Below are 22,702 nucleotides of genomic sequence, written 5' to 3' on the forward strand. Positions count from 1 at the left end.
TTTAAGAACATTGGAAGGGAAGGTTGACAGCAAAGAAACATGGGAGTGGCTCAGAAAGGGAACTCTAAAGAGAAGGAAACTGAAGAGGCCTGATTTTTTGCTGCCCAGGAGCAAGCATTGGGACAAATGCAATAAAGACACGAATTGAAAGTCCTACAATGACCCAAAGTGCAGAGTCTCTGCACCAAGAGGGTGATGAGAGCAAGTGGAGCACATCATCTCTGCTATTTGTAGAAAATAGCCCAAACTGACTATCTCCAGACGTCACAATAGGCTAGCAATGAATTTTTTCGGAACCTTTGCAAAAAGTGCAGCCTGCCCTGTAGCAAGACCTGAATGCGAGCACAAGCCAGAGAAGACCACAGAAAATGAAGAAGCAAAAAAATGCTCTGGGACTTTAGAATACAGACAGACAGACACCTGGCACACAACACCCCAGACATAACAGTGACAAAGAAAAAAACATGTTTGGATCATAGATGTTTACTTGTGCCAGTTGACTAACTGAGAGTAGAAGGACAAAGAGCTGGAAAAGATCACAAAAATACAAGGACCTACACGGTGAAAATTCCAGACGATTGTGGCAAAAAAGAACAACAGTAATCCCACTGGTAATTGATTGCTCTAGGAGGAGATCCCAAGAAATCTTAAGAAAAAACATCTGGAAAGCCTAAACTTGGACAGAACAATCAGTCCATGCACAGAAAGCAGCACTTCACTAAGGAGAACTACATATTCTCATAAAATACCTCTAATATTCTAGGTCCTGGGGAAGGACTCGATATTCAGAGATGAATTCCAGACACTTGTGCTGTGCTGTAATGTATATAATATGTAATAATATATAATAATAATAATAATAATAATAATAATTCAATTTGATAAGCCTACCCCAAAGGGCTCAGGTGATTATTGCAACTAACAATGTAACAGAACCATTAAAACAAATCGAATAGCCCAGATTAAAAGCAATACAAAACCTTAGAACTATTAAAACTATAGCAGCGGTAACCTACAAAGAATGAATAATAATAAAAGGCGTCTGGGATCAAACCCCAGTGGACAAACCCTGGGCGGGGAGGGGGGGTAGGGCAGATGGTCAGATATATATGTAGCCAACCAGTCGCCTTGTGAACTGTAACAAAAGAGGCCGGGCTCATGACGGCGGCCCAAAGCCCGGTGGAACAACACAGTTTTGCAGGCCCTGCGGAACTCTTTTAAAATCAGACTTCACCATCGTTATTTATTTATTTAGAACATTTATATGCCGCCTCCAGGGACCGACTCAAGGCAGTTCACAAGATTAAAGAAACAACAGGATAAAATCATTTTTGGAAGACATAAAAGGATCAATATGGAAAACAAGTCGTAAAACAAACAAAGAACGTTTCAGGGGCATAAAAACAAGAGATTTTTTTTTTTTAACAAAATGGCCAGCCACTTAAAATAGTATCCATAGCCCTTGTTCTAGAAGCATCCCATTAAAATAAAAGCTTTAAAGATAGGATGCTCTCAGTCAAAAGCCGGGATGGAAAATAAAGTTTTGGCTAGGTGGCTGTGTGACAGTGCTTATCAGGTGAGCCTCGAGCGGGAGAGCATCCCAAAGGTGAGGTGCCACCGCTAAAAAAAGCCCTGTCTGATTTCTACCTGGTTCACCTGTGCAGGTAGGGATCCAGACAACACCAGTGCCTGGGAAAAGGACTGTAACTATTGTGCAGGAACTGGTGAACTCTGAGCATGCGCAAAGTGCCCCATCCTATGCATTGTAGAGATGCAAGCTATGTAGAAAGAAGAAGAAGAAGAAGAAGAAGAAGAAGAGAAGAAAGAGAGAAGAAGAAGAAAGAAGAAGAAGAAGAAGAAGAAGAAGAAGAAGAAGGAGGGAGGAGGGAGGAGGAGGGAGGAGGAGGAGGGAGGAGGAGGAGGAGGAGGAGGAGGAGGAGTTTGGATTTATACCCCTTTCTGCTGTAGGAGACTCAACGAGAGCTGCACCCACAATCCTCCTTGCCCTTTCCCACTCACAACAAACACCCTGTGAGGTAGGGTGGGAGCTGAGAGAGCTCCAGGCTGTGAGTAGCCTTAAGGTCACTTAGCTGAGGCGTGTGTGGGAGTGCACAGGCTAATCCTGAATTCCCAGATCAGCCTCCCACAGCTCAGGCTGACAGAGCTGGGAGATCAAACCAGTTCCCTCAGATTAGATGCACACGAGCTCTGTAACCTCCTCGCCACTGCTGCTCCCGTAGCTACCAGCTATTCTTTGGCTCTTAGTGACATTTTAAAGTCAGCAATGGAGGGCTGGCAAAATCTAAGGGTGGCATCCTCCACATTTGATCTTCCAATGACAGAAGTTGCTTCCCCTGGAGAAAGGGGCTGCTTTTGAGGGCAGGCTCTGTGCCCGATTGACGTGCACCCGCTCTGCAAATCCCGCTCACCCCAAGCTTCACCTCCAAATATCCAAGAAGGTCCACCGAAAAACTAAGCACCAGCGCCAGGGACTCCCCTGCCCCGGCCACCCCTGCCACACAAAGCTGTATCTGGCCACGAAGCATTCCCAAAACCCGACTGTCCCGTCTCCCTCGTAGCCCGACGGCAACACACGTGGCTGTTCTGCAGCGTAGAGAGGAAGAGAGAGATCCGAGCACAGTAGAGAAGAAGAGAGCAGGAAATGAAAAGATCTCAGAGACAAGAAGGGGGCAAAGGGCACAGTGAGGCGTGAGCTGACAGCTCTGATTGTGGCCTTGGGGCTGGAAAGGGAGAATGGCCCAACTGCACCTCCAGGCCGGGCCATATGGCTCAGCTCATCTCAGTCCAGTCCTTCCCCAGCAGGGGCGTACTGCCCAGACGGTCTAATGGGGTCCCTGTAGCGCCCGGCACCACCCATTTAATCACATGGGGACACATAATCGCCCCCCCATGCCCCTCCGGTGGCCCTGCACTGTGCTAGTGGGGTGAAGGAGAAAGAGAAGGAACTAGAGACAGGAACGGAGAATACCACGCAGGATTATTGTTGTGATGATAAAATTCTGGAGGAGATAGTGTGGCAGGTGGGAAAAGACCCAGCAGTGGGAAAAAGTAGAGCCTAAGAAAGCAAGTAGCTACAGGTTGTAAAAGAGGGAAAACACCCTGCGACTTTGTGAATTGGGAAACACAGAGTTCCCTTCCGCTGCGTCGAGGAATAATGCACCTGAAATCCCACTTCCAATGCACTTTGCAGCTGTCTTGAGGAATAGCAAAATCCACTTGCAAGCAATTGCAAAAGTGGGTTGAAAGTGCATTATTCTGCATGTGCGGAAGGGGCGAGAGAGACATGTGAATACACGTGAAAACTAGCGGGCCCGGCCACACGTTGCTGTGGCTGGAGTCTGGTGAAGTGGAAAAGAAAGAAAGAGCCGAGCAATTCGAACATGTGTCATTGTGCAGTAACACCCAGGGGAGGGGAGGGCAAAGGGGCCCCTCACTCCGCCTCCCTCTCTCCCGTTCCCTTGCATGGCAGCCGGCCCGGCCCACCTCCTCACTTTCCCCCTTCCTCCAGCTAGGGAATTGGGAACGGGCCATGTGCAGATGGCCCGCCCATCCCACCCCACTCCCATAAGGCAGTGGTTTTCAAAGGAGGCATGGTTGTTTCCCTTGTATCAGAGGTGTTGTTTGGCAGCCAGCAGATTAGGCTGGCTGTTCTTGAGGTGGCAGAACTATGGTTCCAGCACTGTCCCAGGTGTGGCATGTACACAATATGAGGAGCACATTTGTGACTTGTACACAACAGGAGGTGTAGAGCAATTGTGGAAACCTGGCGCATCACGCAATCACGGCGTTATTGTGAAAATTTCAAAGCAATCGGTCCAGTAGTTTGGAAGATTACCTGTCAGCAGAAAAACGCACTGATAGATTTTTATATAGATAGATGGAAGCCTTGGGCCATCAATATTGCCTGCTCTGACTGGCAGCTGTTCTGTCCAGGGTCTCAGGCTGAGATTTTTCACACCATCTGCTGCCGTAGTCCTTTTAGATGGCGATGCTGGGGACCCAAGAACCTGTGACCTTCTGAATGCCAAGCCGCTGAGCCACAGGAAGAATGAGGAGAGGGTTGCTCTCTTACCCGGCCAAAGTGTTTAATCCCACCCACCCCTTTTGCCTTGGCAGATTGATCAAGATGGACTGACGCTGTCTGAGCGAACCCTCTACCTGGGACAGGATGAGGAAAGCGGAAAGGTGAGAAAGAAACGCATATTCCCAGCAACATAGACCCAGATTTTGAAGTCTCCCCTTCCAAGACCTTGAAAGTAGAAGTGGGATCCAGCAGGTTCTCACCGGTTCCCGAGAGTAGGTTACTAATGATTTGTGTGTGCCGAGAGGGGGTTACTCATGGGTGATTTTGCCACATGATTTTTGCCTTAGTTATGCCCCTCCTCTCAGCAGTAGCGCGCAGAACTTGAAGCAGTCTGGCAGGAGGTGCACCGGCGTGCATGGCAGCCTGCGCCTGCGTGCATTCATTTCTGGCCCAAGGCCCGGCATGGCCGACTGCGTCCTTACCACTAGCCGCCTTAGGAATGATACCCGTTGAATGCCTGCCCAGCCCCGTGGGTGCCCTTGGCCAGCCCATTGGCTCACATACACGCAGTTTGAATCCCACCACCATGGGAACCTGTTACTAAAATTTTTGGATCCCACCACTGCTTGAAAGGGTTAACTGAGTGAGCTACTACAATCCAGCGGAGTCCTGTTCATATCTCACGCTCTGCCAGGGACTCGCTAGGAACTCTGAGGGATTGACTCTCTATCAGCCACCCTCCCCGTCTGCAAAGAAGGACAGTATAATATTGGCTGAGTCTTACAGAACCCCAATTATGGAGATACGGAGTCGCGATATAAATGGGAAATGCCCCTAACCTTTAGGACAGTGGTGGCGAACCTTTGGCACTCCAGATGTTATGGACTACAATACCCATCAGCCCCTGCCAGCACGGCCAATTGGCGGTGCTGGCAGGGGCTGATGGGAATTGTAGTGCATAACATCTGGAGTGCCAAAGGTTCGTCACCACGGCTTTAGGAGGAACCATTTCTAGAAGGGCCAAAGATGGATTCCGCACAGGGCAAATGTAACGAGTGTAGTACGCAAAACAAACCTTTTGGGGGAAGGGGGGGACTTTGGCCAGGACCCCTCCCCAAAATGAGTCCGCCCCATTTTATTACCCTCAACCCAGGACTTCCAAAAATCACGGAGATCCTTTTGCAAAAACCCCCGAATTGGAACTGCTCCTGCGTGAACGGCCAGGCAGGAGGGGCTTTATTCCCCTCCCTCCGTGCTGTCCACGGTCAGGGAGAATCCAGCTGACATCGCCTGGCTGTTGATGGGAGGCCCCTTTTCCTTCTGCGCGTTGTACCTGCGCAGCTACGCAGGTGCAGCCGGTCGTATTGTGGGACGTTCGGCATGGCTGCAGGGGTTTCGTTTCTGCACGCCTGCGCAGCTACACCCATGGCAGGAAATAAATTAAAAATAGAAGCGTTTCCTTGTGAAGGTGTAACCTCTATCTGTGGGTTCTGTGGGGCAGAACTTGGAATAAGTTTGCAACAACAAATTTTAAAAACAAAATGGTTTACTTTCTTAACATATAACATATAACATCAACATTTAACATCACACTTCAAGGTCCTGTTCAGGTTTCACTTCGTCCTTCTAGTTATAGTCTTCTGATATTGCCAAGTCCAATTCTTCCTGCAAGTGGGTTGGCTCCTGAAGACTCCAAGGGCTTGGTGAACAGGATTCAACACGATGAAGGTTTCCAGGAGAACTCTCACCGATTACAAACATTAAAAAAAACCAAGGTCCGAGTCTGGTAGCCTTGTCTCCTCCAAACTACATGAGCTCTGCAGCCTTCTGCTGCTTTGAGTCTCCACCCCTTACTGGGTCAATCCATTCTGAGCATGGGGGTTACAAAGGCACAGAAGCAACCTGGATTGTTTCCACGGGCTCCAGTCGCTGCATGTATGTCATGTATGGGTGATGCAGAGATGCCACCCCAATGGGTTGTTTTCCTCCAGCCAATTGGTCAGCATAGATATCTATGCTCACATTACCTCAATCGTGTGAGAATATGATAGGGCAGGCAGACAACCAATGGCAGGGATATGGGCGTCCCAGGAGAAAAAAAGAATAAGGGCTTGCCTACTTCCAGTTCTTACCATAGAATTCCTCGAGAATCCTAGTAACTATAAGCAGAGGTGGGATCCAGCAGGTTCTCACAGGTTCCCGAGAGTAGGTTACTAATTATTTGTGTGTGCCGAGAGGGGGTTACTAATTGGGTCTGCTTTTCTGTTAGAAATTCCATTAGGTCCAAAAATCATACAGTCCTGTTGTTTCCTATGTGCCGAGAGGGGGTTACTAATTGGTGATTTTGCCACCTGATTTTTGCCTTAGTTACGCCCCTCCTCTCAGCAGTAGCGCGCAGAACTTGAAGCAGTCTAGCAGGAGGTGCACCGGCGTGCGTGGCAGCCTGCGCCTGCGTGCATTCGTTTCCCGCCCAAGGACCGGCGCAGCGGCTGCGTCCTTGCCACAGCCCCGCCCAGGAATGCCCCGCCCCCGGAATGCCCGGCCACGCCCCCGTTGTGCCCAGCCCCATTGGCGCTATGCCACAGTTTGAATCCCACCACCATGGGAACCTGTTACTAAAATGTTTGGATCCCACCACTGACTAAAAGGGTAGCTTTAGGAATCTTCGGAAACTCTGTGGTGAAACCGGAATTTCTCGGCGGCCCCAAAACCTGAGCACAAGAAAGGTTTGTTGTGTGGATGCTTCGTAAAGAGAGGCTCTTCCGGACGTTCCTGTTGACGTTGCTGTCCCGCCTCAGATCCTGGCTGCCTACCGGGTGTTCATGGAGCGTCTCTTGGGCCTGTTGGGGGCAGAACACGTGGAGCAGAAAGCCAGCGAGATCCTGCAGCTGGAACAGAGGCTCGCCAACGTGAGTTCTTCGGGGTGGGGAAGGGGAAGGAGTGAGGTCTTGCACCACCCGTGCACCAGAGAAGACCAACATGGCTATGACAGACCATGCCCCAGCTGTGGCTTTTGGTGGGACCTGCATGGTCCCCACAATCAGAACCTAGCTTGAGTTGCCAACCTCCAGGTGGAGACTGGAGTTTAGCTCCCCTGGAGAAAATGGCTGCTTTGGAGAGCCAGCTCAATGGTATACCATAGACTTGAGAAGAAGTAGATGTCCTAGAATGACATCATGCACACACATCCTGCGGAGACCCCTCCCACCCCCAATCTTCCAGTTGAAGTCCAGCTCTGTTCCAGGAATCCAGACGTGACCCATATCCCTGCTAAACTCCTGCAGTCTGGTTGGCCAATTCTCCCAACAAATTCTGAAACAGTTCTCGGTTGCAGGTGATAAGGTGCCCAAGACCTCAATCCGTTCTTTGCCCGTCTCTGCCCTCACCAGAGCTAGGCAGGAGCGTATCTACAAGAGGGTCATGGGGGGTCAATTCGCTCCCAGGCGCCACCCAGTAGATCACGTGGAGGATGCAAAATAGCGCCCCCCACATGATCAAGCCGGGAGCCTGTGCACGTCCCTTTGAAGAAGAAGAGGAGGAGGAGTTTGGATTTATATCCCCCCTTTCTCTCCTGCAGGAGACTCAAAGGGGCTGACAATCTCCTTGCCCTTCCCCCCTCACAACAAACACCCTGTGAGGTAGGTGGGGTTGAGAGAGCTCCGAGAAGCTGTGACTAGCCCAAGGTCACCCAGCTGGCGTGTGTGGGAGTGCACAGGCTAATCTGAATTCCCCAGAGAAGCCTCCACAGCTCAGGCGGCAGAGCTGGGAATCAAACCCGGTCCCTCCAGATTAGATACACTAGCTCTTAACCTCCTACGCCACTGCTGCTCCTGACTTTGGCAGGTATGCCGAGTCGTGGCAACTTGGCAAGCAGCCTGGGCACCCGTGGAGCGAGGCAGGTGCAGCCTCTGCTCCGATGGAGGTTGGGGGGGCAGGAGCAGTCAGCAGCAGGTCCCGGTGACTTGAATAAGCGGGGCGTGGGGGCGGGAGGGGGGCACCGATGTTTTCACGGGCGCCATTTCCCCCCCGATATGCCTCTGGAGCCAGGGCACGGAATCATTGCCTATTTCCTCTCTATCCCTCCTCCCCCTTGACTCTTTCCAGATCACAGTCTCTGAATACGACGACCTCCGCCGCGACATCAATTCCATGTACAACAAGGTGACATTGGGGGAGCTGCAAGCCATTATGCCGAATGTAAGTTCTGCAGGGGTTGGGAAACCCTTGCCCGTCCGTCCCCCCCGGACTGTGAGTGCAAGAAAAAACAGGAGGTCTGCTAAATTCCCAGTGAATCACTGGGCGTGGCTGGTATGCTGCATTCAACTCAGTGGGCCACAGATGTATGCATAAGAGCCCTGTGGCGTCCGGCCAGGATCTGAGAGTCCAGGTTTGAAACCCCACTGTGCCATGGCAACTTGGCGGCCTTGGGTCAGACACACACTCTCAGCCTAACCTACCTCACATGGTTGTTGTGAGGGTCAAATAGAGAAGGCGGCACTTCTGGAATTATGGCGCCTTGTACCTCAGAGGCTCTGGCCCTTTATGCATGAAATGCTTACCTCGGGGCTCTTCCCTGCGCAGTGGGGTTGTAACAGGAGGCACCCCGCTGCCTGCAGCACAGCTTGCCAGCTTAACTCTCCTGGACCTTTGCTTTTCCTGGTTCTCTGCACTCCACCCATCAACTCACTCTTAAAGGCACAGATCTCATCACTCCCAGCAGTGGCGTACTGGTAACGGAGACATGGGGTACCTTATACCCCCGGGCGCATGGGGTACCCATGTCCCCGGGATTTTCACTGGTTGGGAGGTTGAATCTTTCTTTCACCACCCTCCCTCCCCACTTTTGGGAACCCACAGGTGGGTCTGGGAATCCCTGAACTCTTTGAAACTCCAAGATTCGTGGAGGCAGGCAGGCGGAAACGCTGTTAAGAGATTCCTTCCCACCATTAATCTTTTAGGGATTTTTTTCTTTGCTCTTTCTTCTCCATTTTTTAATTCTTTAACGAATCGAATATTTAAAGAAAGAGAGAACATACAAGCATGACGGAAGGAGCAGCAGTGGCGTAGGAGGTTAAGAGCTCGTGTATCTAATCTGGAGGAATCGGGTTTGATTCCGAGCTGTGGAGGCTTATCTGGGGAATTCAGATTAGCCTGGGCACTCCCACACATGCCATCTGGGTGACCTTGGGCTAGTCACAGCTTCTCAGAGCTCTCTCAGCCCCACCCACCTCACAGGGTGTTTGTTGTGAGGGGGGAAGGGCAAGGAGATTGTGAGCCCCTTTGAGTCTCCTGCAGGAGAGAAAGGGGGGGTATAAATCTAAACTCTTCTTCTTCTTTCAAATATCATTGTTAAAAACTGAATATTAAGATTCATCTTAGTTTTAATTCATATTTTTTTTACTTTTGTCCATGTTTTCGTAGATAAATATTTTAAAATATTTTCTTTAAAGGGGAGAATCATAAGGGCCTACTTCAATCATGTATAACTACTTTAATCATATCTTTTATCACTAAATGTTATTAGTATCTGAGAATAGTTATTGGTTTTACACAAATTGGTTTTAAAGTTTTAATGGACTGTTACGTTTATCTCCCAATTCTTAAGTCACCTATTAAATGTGAATATGATCTCCTTGGAACACTAATTATTTTTTTATACTCTGGAATTTGTGTGGCTCATTTTAAGTTTTATGGATGGTCTGTGATTATAATAAATAAATACTACCATTCATAGGTGCCAACCTGAGTTTGGAAGAAGGACAGGGTCTAAATAGCAGAAGAGTTTGCCTTTATAGCCCACCTTTCTCTCCTGTAAAGGGACTCAAGGTGGCTTATAAACTCCTTTCCCTTCCTCTCCCCACAACAGACACCTTGTGAGGCAGGTGGGGCCGAGAGAGTTCAGAGAGAACTGTGACTAGCCCAAGGCCACCCAGCAGGAATGTCAGAGTGCAGAAACACATCTGGTTCACAAGATAAGCCTCTGCCACACAGGTGGAGGAGTGGGGAATCAAACCCGGTTCTCCAGATTAGAATCCACCTGCTCTTAACCACTACACCATGCTAGATGGAGCGAAGGTCATCCAGGAATGATCTAGGATTAATTCCATCAAAGGATTATGTCCAGCATAGCTGAAAGTCTCCATCCTCTTTGGAAAGCAGTCAGACTGTCTTTATATACCTTGTTGCAGCTCCGCCCCTATCAAAAGGTCAGGCTTCCCTGGGTCCTATCTTCCACTCTTTTAAGTTGGATCTGACTTCTGGACAAGAAGCCTGTTTTTGGCCACCCCACACAAGGAACAAAAACAGACCCCACACAAGGAACAAAAACTCCAACCTGGCATGTGCAAGAATCATGCAAGTCCTAAGGGTGGGAGTCAGAGGCGATGTCATTGGTGGACTCAGTGGGTAATAATGCGGGGGGGCGGGTCTTCCCTCCATGTCCTCCAGCTGAAATGGAAGCGGCTCCTCGACCGAATATTCCACGACAACTTTTCAGAAGACGAGGAGGTGGTTCTGCTGGCCACCGATTACATACAACGGGTATCGGAGCTCATCCACACCACACCAATCAGGTAAGGGCGGGCACAACCGCATCGAACAGTAGGGGGCAGTAGTGATCCATGCTTTGATTGGGTGTGTCCTTCATGGTAGGGGGTTGGACTTGATGGCCTTTGTGGTCTCTTCCAACTCTAAGAACATAAGAACATAAGAACAAGCCAGCTAGATCAGACCAGAGTCCATCTAGTCCAGCTCTCTGCTACTCGCAGTGGCCCACTAGGGGGCCTTTGGGAGCTCACATGCAGGAGGTGAAAGCAATGGCCTTCTGCGGCTGCTGCTCCTGAGCACCTGGTCTGTTAAGGCATTTGCAATCTCAGATCAAAGAGGATCAAGATTGGGAGCCATAAATCGACTTCTCCTCCATAAATCTGTCCAAGCCCCTTTTAAAGCTATCCAGGTTAGTGGCCATCACCACCTCCTGGGGCAGCATATTCCAAACACCAATCACACGTTGCGTGAAGAAGTGTTTCCTTTTATCAGTCCTAATTCTTCCCCCCAGCATTTTCAATGAATGCCCCCTGGTTCTAGTATTGTGAGAAAGAGAGAAAAATGTCTCTCTGTCAACATTTTCTACCCCATGCATAATTTTATAGACTTCAATCATATCCCCCCTCTATGGTTCTATGAGGCTGCCTCCGCACGGGCAAATAAGCACAGATGTAGGACACTAAAAACCCATTGGGTTTTCAGCACAGATCCCGCCCCTAAACGAGCGTGCCCCGTGTTATTTTCCCCAAAACCTATTTTTTTGAAAATCACTAAACCAGCGAGTCTTTTCAAAAATCCCAGGTTGCAGCTGCTCATGAGTGAACGGTGGGGCCAGAGGTGCTTTATTCGCCTCCTTTCCCCTTTATTTTTAAATGTTGAGGCTTACGTCTGCGTAGCTACGCAGGTGCAGATGGTCGTTTTGTGAAACATCAGCACGTGGGGATTCATTGGTGCATGTCTGCGTAGCTGCGCGTCGGTAGGAAGTAAAAAAAAAATAGACGCGTCTCCGTGAGAAGGTGCGACAGCAACCTGGACGAATCTGTGGCGAGCTTCAATCACTGCCTACATGGATGAATGTGAACACGAAAACAGGAAAACGGGAACCAAAGAAGGAAAAAACCATGCAGAAGGAAATGTTTTATTTCCTGCTTGAAAACGTTTGAAACGGTTTGTGTGGAAAGGGCCAAAGTTCCCTTTGTCAGGTATGAGTCCGAATGCGGATCTCTGAGTCCTTGTACCCCACTCGGAAAATGGGAGAGGTGTTGCAGGATTGGGGAGGGAGCTGCACAGGTGAGCAGAGATCGCCGTCCTGTCCCATATCTGGCGAAAGGAGCTTTTGAAAGCTCGTCCCCGAAATTCTTGTTGGTTTCTAAGGAGCTACTAGACTCTAATTCAGCTGTTTTGCTGCCCTGTGAAACGTGCTTTTCTCTCTTTCTCACAATACTAGAACCAGGGGGCATTCATTGAAAATGCTGGGGGGGGGGGGGAGAATTAGGACTAATAAAAGAAAACACTTCTTCACGCAACGTGTGATTGGTATTTGGAATATGCTGCCACAGGAGGTGGTGATGGCCACTAACCCGGATAGCTTTAAAAAGGGCTTGGACAGATTTATGGAGGAGAAGTCGATCTACCGTGTTTCCCCAAATATAAGACAGTGTCTTATATTCATTTTTGCTCCCAAAGATGCGCTATGTCTTATTTTCAGGGGATGTCTTATTTTTCTGTGTTCTGTTCGTCGGGCATGCTTCCAAACAAAAACTTTGCTACGTCTTACTTTCGGGGGATGCCTTATATTTCGCACTTCAGCAAAACCTCTACTCTGTCTTATTTTTAGGGGATGTCTTATATTCGGGGAAACAGGGTACGGCTACCAATCTTGATCCTCTTTGATTTGAGATCGCAAATACCTTAGCAGACCAGGTGCTCAGGAGCAGCAGCAGCAGAAGGCCATTGCTTTCACCTCCTGCACGTGAGCTCCCAAAGGCACCTGGTGGGCCACTGCGAGTAGCAGAATGCTGGACTAGATGGACTCTGGTCTGATCCAGCTGGCTTGTTCTCATGTTCTTAGGAGAGGGGTCTGTTCTTAAAAGCATCCCCATTTCTAGATTGGCCTGGATCCTGTGAAAGTGTTCCATGCACCCCAGGTAGCCTCTCTTGTGGAGCATGCTTTCTCTTCTGCTAAAAAATAAATTTGTGCAAGACAGCAATGGTTTTCAGTGGGCAGTTCCACAAATGGAAGATTTGGAGGCACGGGTGGAGCAACCACAGGGCGTAACGAGGCAAACTGTAGCCCTGGGCAAAACCTGAGTTGGATGCCCCCCCCCCCCCCCATGGGCAGCCACTCCACCACGACCATTTTTTTTTTGCACCAGGACATTGGTGCCTGCAGGGGGTGCATTTTTAGACATATCAGCACCAAAATTTCAGCGTATCATCAGGAGACTATCTTTATGCTACCCCGCAGGTTTGGTGAGCTTTGTTTCAAGGAGTCCAAAGTTATGGACTCCCAAAGGGGGTGCCCCGTCCCCCATTGTTTCCAATGGGAGCTAATAGGAGATGGGGCTACAATTTTGAGGGTCCATAACTTTGGCCCCCCTGAATCAAACCTCACCAAACTTGGTGGGTATCATAAGGAGAGTCTCCTGATGATACACTGAAATTTTGGTGCTGCTAGCCTAAAAACTGCGCCCCCTGCAGGCTAAAAATGGAAAACCACTAAAAATACCCCAAAACGAACCCTACATTTTGATGCCCCCCACAAGGTGGTGCCCTGGGCAGCTGCCCACCTTGCCCAATGGGCATTACGCCCCTGCCGGCGCAGGCATGGGGGGTGGAGAATCGCTCCCTCCACCCCTCCCTTCGGGCCTCCCTCGCAGGCTGGAGCAGACTGCTCTTTTAACTTTTAAAGGTAAGTGAGGCGTGTTGGGGAGGGCACAGGGGGCAGTTCCCCCCCCCCCCCCACGGCACCGTCTGGAGAAGAAAAGAAGAAGCCTGCTTCTCTGCAGAGCACGCACGGACTCATTTATAGGATCCAAACTTCTGCCTGCTATATGCCGTACGATCTTAATTAAATATTTTGATGGAATAAGCCGAAAGAGAATTTCCTAGACTGCGCCGCTTTAGTGCTTCACATGGGATTACACGCTTGAACGCTTCTCGCTAAACAAAGTGTCGGGCGGGTAGCGGCGGAGCAGCCAGATTCGAGTTCAGTAGAACCTGAAAACCAACAAGATTTCCAGGGCACAAGCTGCTGAGAGTCGAAGGCCTATATTTCCTCCTTGCTCCTACCCTGAAAATCTTGTTCGTCTCTTTGAGGTGCTCTTTAAGAACTGAATCTAGGTGCTGTCTGAAACTATCTTCACTACGCAACAAAAAGTAGCATTTTGAAGTGAAGCATTTTGAAATTTCCCTGAGAAATTAGTTTTCTGCTTGCGGGGAGTTTTTTTCTAATAGACAAACTCCGCTTATGCTGATTAAAGTCAGGAAGGAGAAGAGGAGTTGGTGTCTCAAAGCGGCTTCCAATCACCTTCCAGCCTCACCCCTTCACAACAAGCACCTTGTGAGGGAGGTGGGACTGAGAGTTCTGAGAGAACTGTGACTTACTCAAGGTCACCCAGGAGGCTTTATGCAGAGGGCTGGGGAATCAAACCCAGTTCTCCAGACCGCCCCTTTTAACCACTACACCATGCTGGCTCGTGAGACAGCATAGTGTAGTGGGGTGCTGTGTGGTTTCCGGGCTGTATGGCCGTGTTCTAGTAGCATTTTCTCCTGACGTTTCACCTGCATCTGTGGCTGGCACCTTCAGAGGATCGCAGCGTAGTGGTTAATAGCAGGTGCACTCCAATCTGGAGAACCGGGTTTGATTCCCCGCTCTGCCGCTTGAGCTGTGGAGGCTTATCTGGGGAACCAGGTCAGCCTGTGCACGTCAACACACGCCAGCTGGGTGACCTCGGGCTAGCCGCAGTTCTTCGGCGATCCCTCTCCTAAGATTTCTACCGTGTGTTCGTCCCGCTCTAGGATCCTCCACAACTACATGCTGTGGCGCATCGCAGTGGTGTTGAGTGAGCATCTTTCCACGCCCTTCCGGGATGCCATCCATGAGCTTGCCAAGGAGATGGAGGGAGCCGAGAAGCAGCAAGAGCTGGGCAAAGCGTGCCTGAGCCAGGCCAACAAACACTTCGGCATGGCCTTGGGAGCCCTCTTCGTGGAAGAGTATTTCTCCTCCACCAGCAAGGCCAAGGTAGGTGCCCATCCAAGGTAGAAGGGGCCAGAGATGCCAGAAGTGGGCAGGTGTCATTCTGTACCAGTTGGATATCCACCTTCCAAGAAAACTAGAAGGATTGTGACCTGCTTCTGCCATTTGGATGATATGAAGGGTGTGGCTCAATGGAAGAGTATCTGATCAGCACAGGCTGACCAGACGTCCCGCTTTTGGCGGGACAGTCCCGCCTTCTAACAATTTGTCCTGCGTCCCACAGGTTATTTCAATTGTCCCGCTTTTTGGGAGGCTGCCGCACTGCCTTCTGGGGCGCAAGGCAGTGCGGCAGCCTCCCGCGTGTGCGGCCCCAGGAGCACGGCCTTCTGGGGCTTGCCGTAATGGCAGTGCCGCAGAAGGCAGTGCGCTCCTGCAGCCGTGCGCGCGCAGCTGCCTACCCCCATCCCGGTTCACAAAGGTGACCATCTGGTCACCTTAGATTAGCATGCAGACAGTCCCAGGTTTAATGCCCTGCATCTTCAGTTAAAAGACTATAAATGGAGATCAAGTAGAGCGGGTGGCTAGTTTTACATCTCTGGGTGTCATGATTAAAGAGGACTTGACCTGGGGCGTTCAGACTGCCGCGGTGGTTAAGAAGGCCCAGCAAAGACTGTACTATCTGAGACTTTTAAGGAAACCACAACTGAATGGAAAACTCCTGGTGTCCTTTTACCGCTGTGCTATAGAGAGTGTCTTCACCTACTGCATCTGTGTATGGTTCTCCAGTTGCACAGTGGCAGATAGGAAGGCGCTCCAAAGGGTGATCACTCCTGCACAGAGGATTATCGGCTGCCCTCTCCCCTCCTTGGAAGAACTCTATAATTCCCGAAGCCTAAAGAAAGCCCAAAATATTCTGAGAGACCCGTCTCATCCAGCACACTCTCTTTTTGAACTGTGACCATCCGGCAGACGATACAGGTCTATCAAAACTAGGACAAAGAGGCTTAGAGACAGCTTCTACTGTAGAGCTGTGGCTATACTGAACTCCGCAGCTTTGTGTTATGAGTTTGGGGCTGTGTAGGGATGGGTGGAGGAAGGGGAAAGTGAGGATGGGGTATGAGTCTGAAATTGTGTGCATCGAGGAATGCTGCTGTAAATTTTGTTGTGCGTGCACAATGACAATAAAATGTTTATGCTTATGCTTAAAAGGATAAGTCAATGATGTGAAAGGCCTCAGCCTCTGGACAGCAGCTGCCAGTCAGAGCAGGAAATACTGACCTTGCTGATTCAGTGCCAAGTAGCTTCCAGTGTAGGAAGTAGCTTCCAGCCTCTCCCCATATTGCCCAACCAGGTCCCTCCACTGTTCGGAGGAGAACCATCTGGTGATCCCGGGCCCGAAGGATATCCAGCTGGCCTCCATGAGTGCCGGGGCCTTTTCTGTCCTGGCCCCTCCCTGGTGGAATAAACTCCTGCACGAGATCAGGGCCCTGCGAGATCTGAATCAATTCTGCAGGGCCTGTAAGATGGAACTATTCTTCCAGACCTTTTCAGGAGCCCCACCGGATTGACACTATTCACACTATCAAATACCAGCCCCTGTGGGATAATGCTTTTTAGTCGGCATCTTTCATTCTTGTTCTATCTTGTTGCTGGCATTTTATTGCATTATTACTGTTTTCTATTTTAATTATTGATCACTGTTTTTAAAAATTGTATGGCTTGATTATTGATGGGTGCCCCCCCAAGCCCTTCGGGGATGCACGGGGTATAAATAGAAGAAATTGTATGGCTTGAGCAGCCGTGGCGTAGTGGCTAAGAGCAGGTGCACTCTGATCTGGAGGAACCGGGTTTGATTCCCAGCTCTGCCGCCTGAGCTGTGGAGGCTTATCTGGAGAATTCAGATTAGCGTTTACACTCCCACACACGCCAGCTGGGTGGCCTTGGGCTAGTCACAGCTTTTCGGAGCTATCTCAGCCCTACCCACTTCACAGGGTGTTTGTTGTGAGGGGGGAAGGGCAAGGAGATTGTCAGCCCCTTTGAGTCGCCTGCAGGAGAGAAAGGGGGATATAAATCCAAACTCTTCTTCTTCAAAAAAAATAAGAACATAAGAAAGAGCCTGCTGGATCAGACCAGAGTCCATCTAGTCCTGGTCTGGGCTACTCGCAGTGGCCCACCAGGTGCCTTTAGGAGCTCACATGCAGGATGTGAAAGCAAGGGCCTTCTGCTGCTGCTGCTCCCAAGCTCCTGGTCTGCTAAGGCATTTGCAATCTCAGATCAAGGACGATTAAGATTGGTAGCCAAAGATCAACTTCTCCTCCATAAATCTGTCCAAGCCCCTTTTAAAGCTATCCAGGTTAGTGGCCATCACCACCTCCTGTGGCAGCATATTCCAAACTCCAATCACACGTTGCTTGAAGAAGTGTTTCCTTTCATTAGTCCTAATTCTTCCCCCCAGCATTTTTTATGAGTGCCCCCTGGTTCTAGTATTGTGAGAAAGAGAGAAAAATGTCTCTCTGTCAACCCCATGCATAATTTTATAAACTTCAATCATGTCCCCCCTCAGACGCCTCCTCTCCAAACTAAAGAGTCCCAAACGCTGCAGCCTCTCCTCATAGGGAAGGTGCTCCAGTCCCTCAATCATCCTCGTTGCCCTTCTCTGCACTTTTTCTATCTCTTCGATATCCTTTTTGAGATGTGGCGACCAGAACTGAACACAGTACTCCAAGTCGCGATTAGCACCACTTTGCTGCTTTATATAAGGGCATGACAATCTTTGCAGTTTTATTCTCAATTCCTTTCCTAATGATCCCCAGCATAGAGTTTGCCTTTTTCACAGCTGCCATGCTTGGAGTTGACATTCCCATGGAACTATCAACCAAGACGCCCAAATCCCTTTCCTGGTCTGTGACTGATAGCACTAAAACCCCTGTATTAGATGTGTATGTGAAGTTTGGATTTTTTGCCCCTATGTGCATCACTTTACATTTTGCTACATTGAGCTGCATTTGCCATTTCGTAGCCCAATCCACCTAATTTATCAAAGGTCCGCTTGGAGGCTCTTAGCCATAATCGCTTTGTGGTTCTCCACCACCCTACATAATTTGGTATCATCCACATGCAAACTTGGCCACCATGCTACCCACCCTACTTCCAGGTCTCATTTATGAATAAGTTAAAGAGCACTACTGGTCCCAAAACGGATCCTTGGGGACACCACTCCCTACATCTCTTCATGCCTGTGAGAACTTCCCGATTTACACCCACTCTTTGCTTCCTGTTTTCTCTCCAACCAGTTTTTAATCCATGGGAGGACTTCCCCTCTTATTCCTTGATTGCTGGAGTTTTCTCCAATAATAGTCTCTGGTGAGGAACTTTGTCAAAAAAAGCCTTTTGGAAATCCAAGTAGACAGTGTCCACTGGTTCCCCCTTATCCCACATGCCTGTTTACACCCTCAAAAAAGAACTCCTAGTAAGTTTGTAAGACAGGATTTGCCCCCTGTACCAATGAAAAAGCCATGCTGACTCTTTCTCAGCCAGGTCTTGCTTTTCTACATGTTTAATAATTTTATCTTTAATGATAGATTCTACTAATTTGCCAGGAACAGATGTCAAACTGACTGGCCTGCTGTAATTTCCCGAGGTCCCTCCTAGATCCTTTCTTAAAGATTGGTGTGTGACATTGGCCATCTTCCAGTCTTCAGGGATGGAGCCTGATTTCAGGGATAAGTTGCATATTCAAGTGAGAAGATTGGCAATTTCATGCTTGAGCTCTTTAAGAACTCTTGGGTGAATGCAATCTGGGCCAGGGGATTTGGTAGCATTTAGTTTATCCAATGGCTTAGCCAGAACTTCTTCCTTGTCTACCACTATCTTCGCTTCAGTTCACCTCGGATTAGCCTCCCAAGAAGCTTGGTTCAGGTGCAGGAATTTTCCTCACCTCCTCTTGGGTGAAGACAGATGCAAAGAATTCATTCAGCTTCTCTGCAATCTCCCTGTCATCTTTTAGCACACCCTTTGCTCCTTTGTCATCTAACGGGCCTACCGCTTCCCTAGCTGGCTTCCTGCTTTTGATGTACTTGAAGAACTGTTTGTTGCTGGTCTTGATGTTCGCAGCCATGCGTTCCTCATAATCCTTTTTTGCCTCCCTTACAGCTAACTTGCTTCTCTTTTGCCACCATTTGTGTTCCCTCTCATATTCTTCATCAGTCAAACTGGACTTGAAAACAACATGGGGAAGGGATCTAATTGAAGGTCAAAACCCTTGGAAGGAATGCTAAGAATCAGGAGATGGCGCGGCAGCCATGTCTGAGAGCTGCTGCCAAAATATCACAGACTCTTGCGGCGCCTGAAAGACAAATTTATTGCGTTAAATGCGTTTGTGAGTCAGCGCTCTGACTCACAAAAACGCTTGCTGCAGCGAACATGGTTCTGCTATGTTATTGTGCGTCAATTCAGAACAGCCCCCAAGCCACCCCCCCCCAAAAAAAAACGTAACCTTGTTGAGACTAAAGGACCAACAGGGGCAAGTATTAAAAATTAAGTTAAAAATCAGGAGATGCTCTCAAAATCCAAAGGCCTTGAGAGATTGCTGGGCCATTAGAAGAGGAAGAAGAGTTTGGATTTATATCCCCCCTTTCACTCCTGCAAGGAGACTCAAAGGGGCTGACAAACACCTTTTCCTTCCCCCCTCACAACAAACACCCTGTGAGGTAAGAACATAAGAACAAGCCAGCTGGATCAGACCAGAGTCCATCTAGTCCAGCTCTCTGCTACTCGCAGTGGCCCACCAGGTGTCTTTGGGAGCTCACAGGCAGGAGGTGAAAGCAATGGCCTTCTGCAGCTGTTGCTCCCGAGCACCTGGTCTGCTAAGGCATTTGCAATCTCAGATCAAAGAGGATCAAGATTGATTTTCCCTTTCAGCTTCCTGCGCACTATCCCCCTCATCTTTGAGAAATGTCCCTTTCTGAAGGTGAATGTAACTTCATTAGTAGTTGTCATTGTTCGTATGCAGAGATACTGAATCTGACAGCATTGTGGTCGCTGTTCCCTATCGGCTCAACAACACTGATTTCCTGCACCAGGTCCTGGGTCCCACATAGAATTAGATCTAGGATCACCTCTCCCCTGGTTGGTTCCACAACCATCTGCTCTAAGCCACAGTCATTTAGTATATCCAGGAATGCTCTCTCCTTACTATGACCTGAACATGCATTTTTCCAGTTTAAATGGGGATAGTTAAAATCACCCATTACCACTACATTTTTGTTTTTGTTGGCCTCTCTAATTTCTTTTTCCATCTCAGAATCCTCTTGTGCACTTTGGTCAGGGGGATGATAATATATCCCTAATATTAAACTGTCCTTCACACCTGGTATTGATATCCACAGTGATTCTGTAGGGGAACCAGCTCCCCTTGCGTTGCCTATTTTATGTGACACTATGCTCTCTTTGATGTAAAGGGCAACTCCACCCCCAATGCGCCCTGTCCTATCCTTCCTATAGAGCCTGTAGCCTGGTATAACAGCATCCCACTGGTTCTCCTCATTCCACCTTGTCTCTGTAATGCCCACTATATCAAAGTCCTCCTTCAAAACTCTGTACTCCAGCTCCCCCATTTTAGGTCGAAGGCTTCTACTATTAGCACAGAGACACCTGTATACCCTGTCTCTGTCCTTAACCTGGGTGGGGCTGAGAGAGCTCCGAGAAGCTGTGACTAGCCCAAGGTCACCCAGCTGGCGTGTGTCGGAGTGCACAGGCTAATCTGAATTCCCCAGATAAGCCTCCAAAACTCAGGCCACAGAGTGGGGAATCAAACCTGGTTCCTCCAGATTAGAGTACACCATCTCTTAGCCACTACGCCACTGCTGCTCAGAAAGGAACTTCAGGGAAGCAGAGAAGCGTGGGAAATGTCAATAGATCGCACAGCAACTAAAGACGTTTTCAAAACATTTCAGCCAGACGTTTGTTTTGAAAGGGGAGTCATTTGAAACGTTTTGAGGTTAGAAATGAAACGTTTGGTGGTACAAACAGCGCAGAACTCCGCGGAGGAAGCGTTTTATTTCCTGCCTCAAACCTTTTAAAAGGTTTGTTTGGAAAGGGGAATTCATGTCTGGATGCTCTGTTTCAACCAGGTGCAACAGCTAGTAGAAGACATCAAACATATCCTGGACAGGCGGTTGGAAGAGCTGGACTGGATGGACGATGCCACGCGGCGGGCGGCACGATCGAAGGTGGGAGCCAGACCAGAGGATTCTGTGGCATCCAATACCCATCTACCTTTTTACGCTCAGGTTCAAGGAAGCAAAATCTGCTCTTTCAATGGAGATAGTGGCACCCTGTTAACATCACCTGTATGGAAGATATTTTTTCATGAGCACATCCTTCGTGGCTCGAGTACCCTTTCAGAGGCCCCACTGAAATTGCCAGTTGCCTGCTGGTGGCAGTCGCCCGCTGCCACAACCGCCACTAGTTATTCCGTGGTAAAAGTTAAAAGGGAGCTACAGCCAGCCCCGCACCTGATGCAATGCGATTTCCAGCCTAATAGCTGGAGGTAGTGATGTCGCTGTGTCACAGTGGTGCTCTAGGAATCCCACAGATCTTTTTTGGTTTTGCCATAGAGATTTGCAGGATCCCTAGAGCAGTGGTGGCGAACCTATGGCACGGGTGCCAGAGGTGGCACTTAGAGCCCTCTCTGTGGGCACGCACAAACAGAGTTGTCCCACACACACACACATCTAGGCTGGCCTGGGCCGCTGGGCTCGATTATTAGCATTAAAACTAATTTTGGGGAAGCAGTGTAGATAACCCTGTAAAGTGCTGTTAAACCCCACTGATTTTCATGTGAAGAACTAAAGCGCGATCCTTTACCTGAGAGTAAGCTTGGTTGCTGCTGGCAACGGGGTTTGCTTCTGGGTAAACCCTCCTGGGGTCGTGATTCACCCGTTGGAAGAGTTGCACGGTTGCTTCAAAGCCAAGCCACCAACTACCACCAAGCTTACTCCCGAGTAACGCACGCCTCGTAGCCAACTTTTTTCTAAGCTAAAACCTCAATATTCAGGTTAAATTGCCGTGTTGGCACTTTGCGATAAATAAGCGGGTTTCAGGTTGCAATTTGGGCACTCGGTCTCGAAAAGGTTCGCCATCACTGCCCTAGAGCGTCACCCTGATGCGGTGATGTCACTTCTGGTTTACCAGTGGGAATTGAGGTCACGATGTCACAGGGCGCCATTTCCACCTCTCTCAAAGCCCCTCTGCCATCCCAGTGAGCCAAGTATTGTGGCACGTGGCATGCTCGGCAACGCCCTCCAGTTTTTGGCTGTCCCAGGCAGGGGGCAACCAGTAGCTTCCCAACCCCTTGACAGGCTGCTATGCAAAACTGCTACATTGCATTGGGGTTCAGTGGGGTGCAAATTGCATAGGTCGGCCTTCTTGCTTTCCTTGGAGAGATGTAATCATGCCCAGTAATTCTCCTTCAACTCATCTAAATCCAGTCCTTTAATGTATGAACTCTTTAGGACCATAATAAGTTAGTGGATGTCTACCCCAATTCTGGTCGCCACATCTCAAAAAGGATATTGAAGAGATAGAAAAAGTGCAGAGAAGGGCAACGAGGATGATTGAGGGACTGGAGCACCTTCCTTATGAGGAGAGGCTGCAGCGTTTGGGACTCTTTAGTTTGGAGAGGAGACATCTGAGGGGGGATAGGATTGAAGTCTATAAAATTAGGCATGGGGTAGAAAATGTTGACAGAGAGAAATTTTTCTCTCTGTCTCACAATACTAGAACCAGGGGGCATCCATTGAAAATGCTGTGGGGAAGAATTAGGACTAATAAAAGGAAACACTTCTTCACGCAACGTGTGATTGGTGTTTGGAATATGCTGCCACAGGAGGGGGTGATGGCCACTCACCTGG

General features: G+C 49.1%; 1 protein-coding gene across 1 annotated transcript in view; it reads left to right on the forward strand.

The window, feature by feature from the left end:
• The window catches only part of ECEL1 (endothelin converting enzyme like 1), a 100,407-nt gene that overhangs the window by 50,649 nt on the left and 27,056 nt on the right, over positions 1-22,702 (forward strand). Inside the window, 6 exon segments of the mRNA XM_048505946.1 lie at positions 4,138-4,206; positions 6,844-6,954; positions 8,150-8,242; positions 10,493-10,617; positions 14,612-14,834; positions 20,921-21,019. Coding sequence (XP_048361903.1) covers positions 4,138-4,206; positions 6,844-6,954; positions 8,150-8,242; positions 10,493-10,617; positions 14,612-14,834; positions 20,921-21,019 — 720 coding nt within the window.

Source organism: Sphaerodactylus townsendi, linkage group LG08 (genome assembly GCF_021028975.2).
Source record: "Sphaerodactylus townsendi isolate TG3544 linkage group LG08, MPM_Stown_v2.3, whole genome shotgun sequence".
NCBI lineage: Eukaryota > Metazoa > Chordata > Lepidosauria > Squamata > Sphaerodactylidae > Sphaerodactylus > Sphaerodactylus townsendi.